Genomic DNA, 13501 nt, shown 5'->3' with positions numbered 1-13501 from the left:
ACTCAATGACATAAGAAACTTTTAAGAAATGCTCTTTATTTTCAGCTTGATGTTAACTTCGAGGGCTTCACTGCCAGTGACAATGATTTTCATGGGATAAAGAGGTTACTCATGCAAAGTTTCCGTGGTCTGGAAGTTGATACATCTGGTATTGCAGACACTATTATCTCTCAGAATTATGTTGGATCTGTTATTAAGGTAAAGTAAAATTTTTATGAAATACAGTAACTACTAGATATATGATTTGTGTAGTATTTTCCCATACATCCTCCATACTTATTCTGTAGCATCATCTTGAGTAATTTTTTTTTTGTGCTGAAACCAGCTTTCCTAGAAACTGGAAGTCAAAATGTTAGGTGAAATTAATGTCACAATGCCAAATTTTCTGGGTGGAAAACATTGAATTTGTAATGTTAATAATTGAGGGATTACCAGTATGTATTATGTGGCACTCCTTAAATGTTTGGATCTAATTGTGAAAGTGACTAAAGATGAATGTTCTACTTCCATTTTGCTAGGATATGAATGGTGTTAAAGTCACTTACAAAGATTTTCTTCTAACCTTTAACTTCAAGTTGTATGTAGGACTCTATGTAACCTTTAACATCTGACCTCAGAGATATGAAATAGATGGTATTGGCAATACCGTAATTGCTTATATGCAGTAAATAGAAACTAAGGTACATTGCTTGATATTTTTAAACATTAAACCTACCCGCTGGTTATATAAAAATGGCTTTAGTCCATTTTTATATAACCAGCGGGTAAGTATGTTAAAAAATTTACTCTATTTTATTGTGAAAATATCATATTGGGTATTAAAATACTGTACTGGAATTATTAAACTGGCAGCATTGACCTTTGAAGCAAATTTTATGATCAATGAATATTCTATAATGACAATAGTAAGTGGCATTGGAGTGGTGATCAAATACTCAAAACAGCTTTCTAAAATTTGAGATTGAGATTCCTGGGAACTCTTATTTTGGCATATTAATTGTTTGGCATTTAAGAGAAAAGTAAAAGTACAGCATTCAGTTAAGTGAGATGTTGACACCAGGCATGTAAGTAGAATGCTTAATTATTATTATTATTATTATTATTAAATGCTAAGCTACTACCCTAGTTGGAAAAGCACAATGCTATAAGCTCAGGGGCCCCAACAGGGAAAATAGCCCAGTGAGGAAAGGAAATAAGGGGAAAAATAAAATACTTTAAGAATAGTAACAACAATAAAATAAATATTTTCTATATAAACTATAAAAACTTTAATAAAACAAGAGGAAGAAAATTATATAGAACAGTATGCCCGAGTGTGCCCTCAAGCAAGAGAACTCTAACCCAAGACAGTGGAAGACCATGGTACAGAGGCTGTGGCACTACCCAAGTGTCCTTCTCCTAGAAGAGCTGCTTACCATAGCTGAAGAGTCTCTTCTACCCTTACCAAGAGGAAAGTAGCCACTGAACAGTTAGAGTGCAGTAGTTAACCCCTTTGGTGAAGAAGAATTCTTTGGCAATCTCTTGTGTTGTCAGGTGTATGAGGACAGAGGAGAATCTGTAAAGAATAGGCCAGACTGTTCGATGTATGTGTAGGTAAAGGGAAAATGAACCGTAACCAGAGAGAAGGGTCCTATGTAGTACTGTCTGGCCAGTCAAAGGACCCCATAACTCTCTAGCGGTAGTAAAATTGTTAATGATCAAAAGATTATTGCATAGGTCATAGAAGAGTGTTCGTTCCGACACGAAATACAAACCCTTTCGCGCTTTATTAGGGAATATACTTTTGGTGAAGCTGGAAGACTAGCCATAAGACTTTTGGAGAGGTGTAACAACCCCACCACTACTTAGAAGGGGGTTGGGGATGTTTAGTCCCAGTCACCCTGCTCACACACACACACACACACACACGTACACGTGTACTATGTCAATTTTTACTTTTGGCTCGGTGGAGAGTGGATGTTCGTCTCTCTCCACCGCCCAACCTTTTTTGACTGGCCTTTGACTAATTTATTCTTTTAGTTTTGTTATGTTTTGCTGGTGTGAGTGATGCTATTCCGGAATGGCGTAGTGCCGGGTTTTCCTCAAGGATGGAGAAACTTTTCTTACTATCTCTTCCCCCTTGATGCCAAACAACCCTTAGGCTGGAGTGCTTCCCTTAATGCAGCAGCTTGATCCTCCTCTTCAAGAAAGTAATTTCTCCTTGTGGATGCACCTTCACTGTATGAATTAAATGTTGCTCGCACCTTTGCTCCTCTACACTGACGATGATGCACTCCCTTGCTCTGTGGTGGCAGTTGTCGTATTATTATCATTACTTGCTAGGCTACAACCCTAGTTGGAAAAGCAGGATGCTATAAGCCCAGGGGCTCCAAGAGGGAAAAAGCCCAGTGAGGAAAGGAAACAAGGAAAAATAACAATTCCGTAACTGAAATACAAACCACGCTATTTACAGTGAACCCTTGCTACTTCGCGGTTCGACCATCGCGGATTCACCACTTCGCGGGTTTTTTCCATAACCCATATATATATACATATCGCGGATTTTCCGTAATTTCGAAAATACCGCGATATCTGAAGACCCCAAATACGATATTTCGTTACCTGTAATTCCATTAATACTGTAATTAGTAATATCTGCTCTTACTGATTGTTCATTGCATTACATATGATATATAATTCAGCACAGAAAGAAATAGAACACGAAAAGAGAATGTGATCATACGATAATTCAGTACTGTATAAAGTACGTAGTAAAATTAAATCGAACATGAAACGCAAATCAGATGCAGTCATACCATATTAGAATGGTGTAAGGCTGCTGATGGCTACTACTGTACTACAAATGTAATGGATGTGCTTCTTTTCCATGAATCTTTTGTATGTATACGTACGTAGTACTGCATCCAATGATATTCTTTGTTGCAAAAATCACATTTCGAATAAGCCTACGAGAGAGAGAGAGAGAGAGAGAGAGAGAGAGAGAGAGAGAGAAGAGAGAGAGAGAGAGAGAGAGAGAGAGAGAGAGAGAGAGAGAGAGAGAGACACACACACACATCCTACAAAAGAATAAAATAGCATATGTAAAATAATAATTATTATTATTATTATTATTATTATTATTATTATTATTGTTGTTGTTGTTGTTAATAAAATTATTATTGTTATTATTATTATTATTATCATTATTATTATTATTATTACTGTATTATTATCATTATTTATTATTATTATTAATACTGTACGTACAGTATACGCGGGGTATCTTGTACTTTGAGTTGGTAACCTACGCATCATATAAGACGGGTTGTGATTGGTTCAAGCGCTGATAGATGACGAATCAGAACTCAAGTTTTGTTATCTAGCCTGTGATTGGTGTTTTGCCTGCATCTCCAGCTTCCAGCCTCTGTTCGCGGCCACTTTCTCTTACGCCGTATCGCTGAGTAGACGTTCTTAAGTTTGTGAACTTTTAATCTGTGCTGTGTGCGACTGTTTTAAGTTGAACTTTTTGTTGAACTTTCTGTTAAATCCTACTGTACAATGGCTCCCAAGCGTTCTGCTTCTACTAAGGCTGGTAGTGAGCCTAAACGCCACCGAAGGATGATGACGATTGCTGAGAAGGTGACGCTTCTCGATATGTTGAAAGACGGTAGAAGCTACGCGGCCGCAGCGCGCCATTTTGGAATCAACGAATCACTGTTTGCTATATCAAGAAGGACGAGGCGAACATTAGAAGACGGCTGCAATCCCCTTTAGCAGATCAGCGAAGCGAGTCGTTACCACGCGTAATAAAACGATCGTACGCATGGAAGATGCTTTAGCTGTGTGGATTGCCGACTGCCGGAAGAAGAACATAGCCTTGGATACGAACACCATCCGAACAAAGGCTTTGAGCTTGTATGAGAATTTTGCTGCAAAGGAACCTCAAGACGACGACGGCAACCATGCTGAAGAAGATGATGATGCAGATGAACCTCAACCAGGGACATCCACTGATCCCAGCCTCAGAAACAACGTTTTTTCCGCCAGCAAAGGATGGTTCGCGAAGTTTCAGAAACGCTTCGCCCTGAAAAGCGTTTCCCTGCATGGCGAGGCTGCTTCGGCTGACACTGCCGCTGCTGACACTGCCGCTGCTGAAACTTACGTGAACCAGACGTTCAAGAATATTATCGCCGAAGGTGGATACAAGCCGGAACAAGTGTTTAATATGGATGAGACCGGCTTGTTTTGGAAGAGAATGCCGTCGCGAACTTTCCTGTTCAAAGAGGAAGCCAAAGCCTCTGGCTTTAAAGCATTCAAGGATCGCGTTACCCCTCGTGATGTGTGGCAATGCTGCTGGATTTTTGCTAAAGCCGGGGCTTATTTATAAGTCGAAAAATCCTCGCGCTTTGAAAAATAATAATAAGAATCTCCTTCCCGTGTACTGGATGCATAATCCAAAAGCATGGATTACAAAGATGCAGACCTCCAACTGGTTCCCCCTGTGTTTCATCCCGCAAGTCAATGAATATCTCGTAGAGAAGGGCTTGCCATTCAAGATCCTTCTTATGGATAACGCTGGTGGACACGCAACTGACCTGTCGCGTGAGGGCGTTCAGGTTGAGTTCCTGCCACCCAACACCACGTCATTAATTCAACCGATGGACCAGGGGGTTATCAGGGCATTCAAGGCCCTCTACACGAAGAATACCTTGGCGGACCTCGTTGCGTGTGTGGATGCTGCCCAAGATGATTGAGGATGAAGATTTTAACTTGAAGGTGTACTGGTGTCAGTACACCATAGCCACGTGCCTGAAGAATATTCAGAAGGCACTGCAAGAGATGAAACCTGCAACTGTGAATGCGAGCTAGAAGAAGTTGTGGCCCCAGATTGTTTACGACGACGAGGGATTTACTCCGTCGGAAATCCAACACTCTGCAATACGCAAATCTGTGCAGTTGGCTGCCATAATTGGAGGTGACGGGTTTGGCGACATGACGACTGAAGACGTCGACGAGTTGTTGGACTGGCATTCCCAGCCGCTAACTGACGCAGACCTAGAAGACCTGACGAAATCGGCAAGCGAAGAAGAGAGTGAAACCCAGGAAGAGACCCAAGAAAATGTCGAAGAAACGGGCTTAACACTAGAACGGCTTGCCAAGGTCTGCAACCATATAAAGGAGGTGAAAGAAATGTTGCAAGAGTCGGACGAGGATATGGTTCGGTCTGTGCAATTCTCCAACAAGGTCGATGACATCATGACTCCCTACAGGATGCTCTTAGATCGAAAAAAGAAGCAGCGGCAGCAACTTCCGATCACAATGTTCTTCCAGCCTCGCAAAAAAGAGCCAGTTCCTCCTGCTAGTACGCCTTCGGAAGAAATTGAAGAAGATGAAGAGGTGTCCCAGGAAAAGATACCTCCGTCTGAAGAGCCGTAAAATACTATCATTGGCTGCACAGTAGAAGACATCATCAGCTTCATCATCATCATTTCTACTGTGCAGCAAATTCATTGCCATCATCATTCAAGTTTTTCTTGAACTTCTTTCGTGGTGAGTACAGTAACAATCTTTATTTTTTACTTTAATATTCTAACATTTTAATATTTGTGCCTGTTTTATAGTTTAGTACTGCATGCATTAAGTTAAAGGGAAGGTTTTAAAAGTCTACATTTTGTAACCTATCATATTTTTTTTGTTTAAAATTTACATTTACAGTACGTACGTAAAACAATCTCTCTCTCTCTCTCTCCTCCTCTCTCTCTCTCTCTCTCTCTCTCTCTCTCTCTCTTTTAAATTGATTTTTTTTGTTTAAAATTTACATTTACAGTATGTACGTAAAACAATCTCTCTCTCTCTCTCTCTCTCGTAAATTGTTTTCCTGCTTTGCTACATACAATATGTACTGTATGATTTTATATAGATAAGGTAAATTATATTTGTAATACAGTAACATATTTTGTAAATGCTTTTACTGAAAATATCATTATTTTGTCACTTTCATCATGCGTGTTACATGCCTTCTTTGTTCTGAGCGTGGTTGTTTAATGAGCGTACAGTACTTTATGACACCGTCGTTTCAGGCGGCGTCATAAAGAAAAACATTTCATTTGGAAGTCCTAAGAAAAATTAAGTAAAACATTGGTAATAACAAAATCAACATACTGTATAATCAATATAATCGATGCAAAAACTAACCTATACATATATGTGTACACTAAATGAGTTTGTTTCTTCATTATGATCAGAGATGAACGTAAACAAAACATTGGTTGCCATTTTTTATCGTGCTTTTTAGCGTGTTTAGGAAACGCATGATATAAAATAGCCTTTAATATTTGTGCCTGTTTTAGTTTAGGGTACTGTAGTACATGCATTAAGTGTTCTGTACATTAAAGGGTAGTTTGTTAACAGTACTACGTACAAGGGAAGGTTTTAAAAGTCCGAATATACATGTTAAATAAATAGGTATATATGGTGTCACTACTTCGCGGATTCTCACCTATTGCGGCCGGGTCTGGAACCTATCTACCGCAATAAACGAGGGTTCACTGTACATGGGGTAATTACTTCGGCGTAGCTGAATGACGAGCCATAAAGTTTTAACGAGGATTTCTCTACCCCACCGCTAGTTGGGGGGGGGGGGTAGGGAGGGGTAGCTAGCTACCCCTCCCCCCTCACACACACCGGTGAATAGCTCACTTTACTTTTGGCTCGGAGAGACGACAGACCTGTCAGTGCTCTCCTCTTTGTTGACTGCCATAATTTTGTTTGCTTTCTCTTTTCAGTGTGTGTGTGTGAAGTTGGCCTCTATTACTCATCATGCGTACGTGCCCTGGACTTCCCAGCCGCCCTTGTGGTACCTTTATGTCGGCCGTGGACATAGATCCATAGGGCCCTGATATCGAGGCCCTACAAGCCTCCAGCAGTCCAGCAGCCCCGTCCTGCTAAGGACACAAAGGAGACGACCACCGCAGCGAAGCCCAAGGTGTCTAAGCCCTTTCCTGCCAAGAGTAGGAGGGGCAAGAAGTCCTCCAGGGGAGGCAAAAACCCTAGAGGTACCAGCCGAGGCCGGAAGCGCTAGGGTTGGAAATCCCCCTGCATGTCCACCAGTGGGGGATGCCTTCAGAGTTGCGCGACAAGGTGGCAGCAACTCGGGGTGGATGCCTGGACGATCTCCGTGATCTCTAGGTTATCGCGTCCCGTTCACAGCCTCTCTACCTCCCCTGACAGCGAACCCAGTGTCGTTGAGCTCTTTTGCCATGGGATCGGCAAAAGGGCAGGCCCTCCGGGCCGAAGTCCAGACCATGTTGGAGAAGGACGCTCTCCAGGAGGTCGTAGACGGGTCCCCAGGCTTTTACAGTCGACTCTTTCTTGTGAGAAAGGCGTTTGGACGCTGGAGACCAGTCATCAACCTCTCGACCCTGAACGGGTTTGTCAAGCGGACTCCGTTCAGCATGGAGACGGCAGACACGGTCAGGCTTGCAGTGAGACCGCGAGACTTTGTGCACACTGGACCTGAAGGACGAGTACTTCCAGATTCCAATCCATCCGTCTTCAATGAGGTACCTTAGATTTTGTCTAGACAACAAGATCTACCAGTTCAAGGTGCTGTGTTTCGGTCTCTCCACAGCTCCTCAGGTGTTCACCAGAGACTTCACCATCATCTCTTCATGGGCTCACAGGATCGGCATCCATCTCCTTCGTTATCTGGACGACTGGCTGATCCTGGCAGACTCGGAGGCGACCCTTCTTTGCCACCGAGACAGGCTCCTCGAAGTTTGCCAAGATCTGGGGATCGTGGTAAATCTCGAGAAGTCCTCTCTGCAGCCCTCTCAGAAACTGTTATATCTAGGCATGGTCATAGACACTAATCTCCACAAAGCCTTCCCATCAGACGAAAGGATAGCAAGGCTGAGGAAGGTTGCGGAACCTTTCCTCAATCGAGAGGAACTCCCAGCCCAATCGTGGCTTCATCTCCTCGGTCACCTCTCCTCCCTGGCCCGTCTCGTTCCCAACAGCCGCTTCAGGATGAGATCCCTCCAGTGGCGACTCAAGTCTCAGTGGAGTCAAGGACTCGACTTCCCAGACATCCTGATCCCCATGGGATCTGCGGAACGAGCGGACCTCAGTTGGTGGGTGGCAGACGAGAACCTACGGAAGGGAGTGGATCTTCTTGTCCCTTCCCCGGATGTGATGCTGTTTTCGGACGCATCAAACATAGGGTGGCGGGCCCACGTTCTGAACCACAGGACCTCAGGTCTGTGGTCAGAATCAGAAAAGTACCTTCACATAAACCTGCTAGAAATGAAGGCCGTATTCCTGGCCTCTTCAGAAGTTCCACCAAGTCCTGGCGGGCCACTCGGTGGTGGTGATGAGCGACAACACCACGGTCGTGGCTTATATCAACAAGCGAGGAGGTACCTTTTCGGAACAGCTATCCCATCTTGCAGTAGAGATCCTGAGATGGTCCGAAGTCCACTCGATTTCACTAGCAGCTCGCTTCATTCCAGGCAAGAGGAATGTGCTCGCCGACAGTCTGAGCAGAGCGACGGAGATAGTGAGTACCGAGTGATCTTTGGATCCTCAGATAGCCAACAAAGTCCTGACTTTTTGGGGTTCCCCGACTGTGGATCTGTTCGCTACGGCGCTGAACACCAAGCTCCCGCTGTACTGCTCCCCAGTCCCGGACCCCAAGGCTCTCTGGCAAGATGCCTTCCAACAACGGTGGGACAACGTCGACGTGTACGCCTTTCCCCCATTCTGTCTGATGAGGGTCCTCAACAAGACCAGAACATCGGTCAATCCCTCGATGACCTTGATAGCTCTGCTATGGCATCACGCAGAGTGGTTTCCGGACCTCCTGCAGCTCCTCACGGAGATCCCGAGGGAGCTCCCTCTACGTCGCGAGCTACTCAAACAACCACACTCCAACATCTACCACAAAGCTGTAGCTTCGCTTTGGCTTCACAGCTGGAGACTATCCAACATCTTCTCACAGAGAGAGGATTTTCGCAACAAGTTGCAGAAAGGATGTCTGGCCACCTGCGCAGGTCATCCGCAGGAGTCTACCAGGCGAAGTGGCGAGTTTTCTGTGGTTGGTGACGTGGAAGGGGTATCTCTCCCCTTGATGCCACTTTACCAGCAATAGCGGAGTTCCTCGTTTATCTGCGGGAAGAAATGGGCCTTTCAGTCTCGGCAGTGAAAGACTATCACTCAGTCTTAAGTCTTGCCTTCAGGCTCAATGGAATGGACATTTCCTCCTCGCTGGAACTGTCTCTTCTCTTACGGAGTTACGAGCTTACCTGCCCTCAGTCGGAAGTGAGACCTCCTCTTTGGAACGTGGTTCGAGTTCTCAGGTCTCTTAAGAGACCTCCCTACGTACCACTACGCCAGGCTTCTGATCGCCACCTTACCTGGAAGACGGTGTTCCTGCTAGCTTTGGCCTTGGCCAAGCGAGTCAGTGAACTTCATGGTCTCTCCTACGACGTCGCCCATTCAAGGGGATGGGGGGAGGTAACATTCAGCTTCGTCCCTGAGTTTGTTGCCAAGACTCAGAACCCGGGAGTGCCGGACCCAAGGTTCGACTCCTTCCAGGTTTCGAGTCTCCGTTCTGTAACAGATGACCCAGACCATCTCCTACTGTGCCCAGTCAGGAGTCTGAAGTTGTATCTTAAAAGAACAGCTGCAGTCTGCCCCCAGGTGCGAGCTTTGTTCGTGAGCACCAGGGAAACGAAGAGGAGGGTCACCAGGAATACCATCTTAGCCTGGATTCGTAAGGTAATCCACCTGGCCTTGAATCCAGACCCTCCTCCGTCACGTCGCCCTAGGGCGCATGATGTCAGGGGCCTGGCTACGTCCCTGGCCTTCAAGAAGAACTTTTCGGTGACGCAGGTCCTGCAAGCTGGGGTGTGGAAGCGTCAGACCACCTTCACGACCCACTACCTGCAAGATGTGACACACAGGAGGCTCGATACGTTCTCTACGGCCCTGTGGTAGCTGCACAGCAGCTGGTCTAACCTCAGACTCCTTATTGGACAGGTAGCAGAAGGTTGAGGGAATTGTTACCCGGTTTTAGTCTGTGTGAATGAAAAGATCTGTCTGGCCCTTTTCTTTTCTTCATCCTCTCCTCCCTTGGAGAGAAACAGCATCCTGGGTCCTTTGCACAGCTGACCGCAAACCTCTGCAGGTAAACCATGCTCCCTTGTGTTCCTAGTATTAAGTTGTAATACTGTCATGTCCCCATACCCTGACGAGGTGGTATTGGGAGAGGCCTAGCCTAGATTTCCATCTGAAGAACTCCAGGTCAACTTCCTAGGATGAGTCACTGCTCACCTTCACACACAACTTACGTAGGCCGCAGCAGTCTCACAACTGCCTGCGAGGAACAGGGGCCCCTCGACTCTTGAGTTGTTAAACCCGGGCAAGCCAAAGCCAGTATGGCAGGGGACTTACCTCCCTTCCTAAGGGTTAAGTCACCACATATAAAAAGCGTGGTTTGTATTTCAGTTACGGAACAAATGACAAATTCGTAGATAATTTTTATTTTTCCTAACTATACAAACCTTAGCTATTTACAGTTATGTGCCTGCCAGCCCTGTCCTCCAAGATAAGTCCTACCTCTAAGTGAAGTGAGCTATTCACCGGTGTTTGTGAGTGGCGAGGGGTAGCTACCTATCCCGACCTACCACCCTGCTAACTAGCGGTGGGGTAGGAAACCCTCGTTAAAACTTTATGGCTCGTCATTCAGCTATGCCGAAGTAATTACCCCATGTAAATAGCTAAGGTTTGTATAGTTAGGAAAAATACAAATTATCTACGAATTTGTCATATTTGTAAATAAATTTAGTTTGTATTTTTCCTAGTTTACAAACCTGGAGGTATTTATAGGGTATAATTGCGGCATAGCTGAAAGACGAGCCATGATAATTTTAGTGAGGGATAACTACCCCATCCACTAGTTAGCAGGTGGGGAGTGGGGTGGACTGGCTACCCTGCTCACTCACACCTCTCGGCTGAGTAACCACTTTGCTTTACTGTAGGACTTCTTGGGGGACAGGGTGGCGGGCCAATTTGTATGAATAGCTATACTAGGAAAAATACAAATTACAGTACTTACAAATTTGTTATTTGTTCTGACGTAGATACAAACCCTCCGCTATTTATAGGGTGACTTACTCTTAGGAGGGAGGAAGTCCTCACCAACTGGCCTTGGTCATGACCCGGGGTCCTCTCTATTTTGATCTGTGATCGATGGTAGAAGGGACCCCACTCTCGCTAAAATCAAGTGCCGATATGAGGTAATACACTGATAGCGACCTGCAGAAGCTTTTGTGTGAGTAGAACTAACAGTGTGGCTTGTCTTTAACATAGGAACTCGAGTACAAAACCTATTGTTCTTAAGACTTACCAATACCCTCCCTCAAAAAAGTATAGGGGACGTAACAAAGTATTCTTCTATACTTAGGAGGCACAAGGGAAATGAGTCTTACCTGCAGCGAGGTGAGGTCAGCTATGCTGAGGCTTGCGGAGCGGTTTACCCCAGAGGGTAGAAAGTGAAAGGAAGAAAGGAGCCAGGCATTCTTACTCATTCACCCCAGACTAATCCGGGTAACCTCAGCCCTCAACCCTCTGCTACTTGTCCATCAAGGAGCTCGAGGTGTTTAGACTATCTGTTGAGCGACCACCACAGGACCGATGGAAAAGGTCTCCATGTTCTTGTGGGTTACGTCTTTGCAGGTAGTGGGCTGTGAAGGTCGATTGACGCTTCCACATGCCCACTTAAAGTACCTGCACCACAGAGTAGTTTCTTGAACGTCAGGGACGTAGCAACGCCATTGACGTTATGAGCTCTGGGTCTTATGATGGAGGAGAGTCTAGATTGAGAGCAACCTCAATTGCCTTCCAGTACCAGAGGGGAAAGAAATCCTTGAGATCCTCCACTTGACCTTCCCCGTACTGGTCAACAGTGCCGACACACGGGTGCAAGCTGGTATCGTTCTTTTAAGGTAACCCTACAGACTCCTCACTGGGTAAAACCCCAGTTGATGGGTTTTCGGTTACCGAACGAAGACTTTATTCGAAATGGGCTGCACCTAGGGTACAGCACACTCGGATTTTGAGTCTTGGCAATCCACTCAGGGACGCCGCTGAGGATTACGTCTCACCGTCTCCTAGAGTAGGAGACATCAGAAGATGCATCATACAACCCACTAACACTCTTGGTCAAATCCCAAGTGAGTAGAAAGTGATAAGACCGATACTAAACGGTAAACGAGTTAATCAGTACAGCTTATATTATAATAGCGAATCTCCGTAGAGATCGCTTTCCGGACAAGAGACTGTACAGTAATCACTGAACGCATCCAACCAAATCCAAGGGGATTGAGATGTATCTTCAATCTATTGTTGGATGGGTAAAAATCATAAGTCTACTACGGAGTATTAACACCGAACTGTGAGCATGACAAGCATACATGCGTAGTTCGACTTGAAAGTCGTGTCCGGAACTCAGTTGGAGAACGTTGAAAACGTTTGTAACGGAGCTTTTTCCTTCTTAGGACAAAAAACGTTTGTAACGGAGCTTTTTCCTTTTTAGAACAAAAAATTTCGTACTTCTCTGTCTCCGATCGGTAAACTAGCATTTATATTAAATGTTCTCTACTAGGGAACAGATATGCTTATGAGAAGTTTCCAGCCATAGCCTTTGTAGGAGACTAAGACTTCTGATCGGGGCAAAGAAAAAAAAATACCTATAAGGAGGCAGAACGTAGATGCCGTATGTCTGGTTACAGGAAAGTAGCCAAGTAATGTACTGAATAACCTGGTTTCAGGAAGGGATATAAATATACAACTTAATAGAACGGAGTTCTAATTGCAAGATGTATATAGCCCTTATTGGCAGAAAGATCGCTTGCACGCATATATGTACTTGTCCATTTGCGCTAGCGCATGCGTATTCTCTGCCTCCAGGAAACGTTTGAAACGAATCTGGTTGCGGGAATAATGTATGTGCAACGAATCGCAACATTATTTTCTTGAATGAGAGCGCACATGTTCTCAAACAAAATATACAGTTATAGAATTCTGCATTCATTTCCCCTTTGGTTTACCCCTCCTCTTTATGTGAGGGGCTAACCAGTGTTCATTACAGCACACAAACGGATGTCTGGTTACCTGTGGGCGGGGTTTGAAACGTTCGTAAACGTTATGAAAAGTTGCCCACGCTGTTGCTATCGTTCTTTTAACGTCAGCTAATACTGTTCCTTTGGGATTAATTGTTCGAAACAATAACCCTGTAAGAATAGAATATAAAAGACTCGGAAGCCTATCATGTAAAACAGCAAGTCGTCGTACCCAGGGTACAATGACGGGGGAGGCTGACTCCATCAAACAGTAGAACCCGAGTTCAAGACAATAACCTCACGGCTTTGTCTTGGCTGGAGCGGATACTCCGGGAAGGCTTACGGCCTTCATGAAGTGTGAACAACACCCATTGAAGTTCTGTAAAACTTCTCAGGAATGA

At 44.7% G+C, this 13501-nt stretch overlaps 1 protein-coding gene across 1 annotated transcript in view; it reads left to right on the top strand.

The window, feature by feature from the left end:
* The window catches only part of LOC137620691 (protein BCCIP homolog), a 79267-nt gene that overhangs the window by 15466 nt on the left and 50300 nt on the right, over nucleotides 1-13501 (top strand). The window contains exon 2 of the mRNA XM_068351038.1: nucleotides 46-198. Within this exon, the coding sequence (XP_068207139.1) occupies nucleotides 46-198 (153 nt within the window). The remainder of the gene's footprint in view (nucleotides 1-45; nucleotides 199-13501) is intronic.

Source organism: Palaemon carinicauda, chromosome 27 (assembly GCF_036898095.1).
Source record: "Palaemon carinicauda isolate YSFRI2023 chromosome 27, ASM3689809v2, whole genome shotgun sequence".
NCBI lineage: Eukaryota > Metazoa > Arthropoda > Malacostraca > Decapoda > Palaemonidae > Palaemon > Palaemon carinicauda.
Note: the sequence above shows the minus strand (reverse complement) of the source record. Positions and strands in the feature narration are given on the sequence as shown.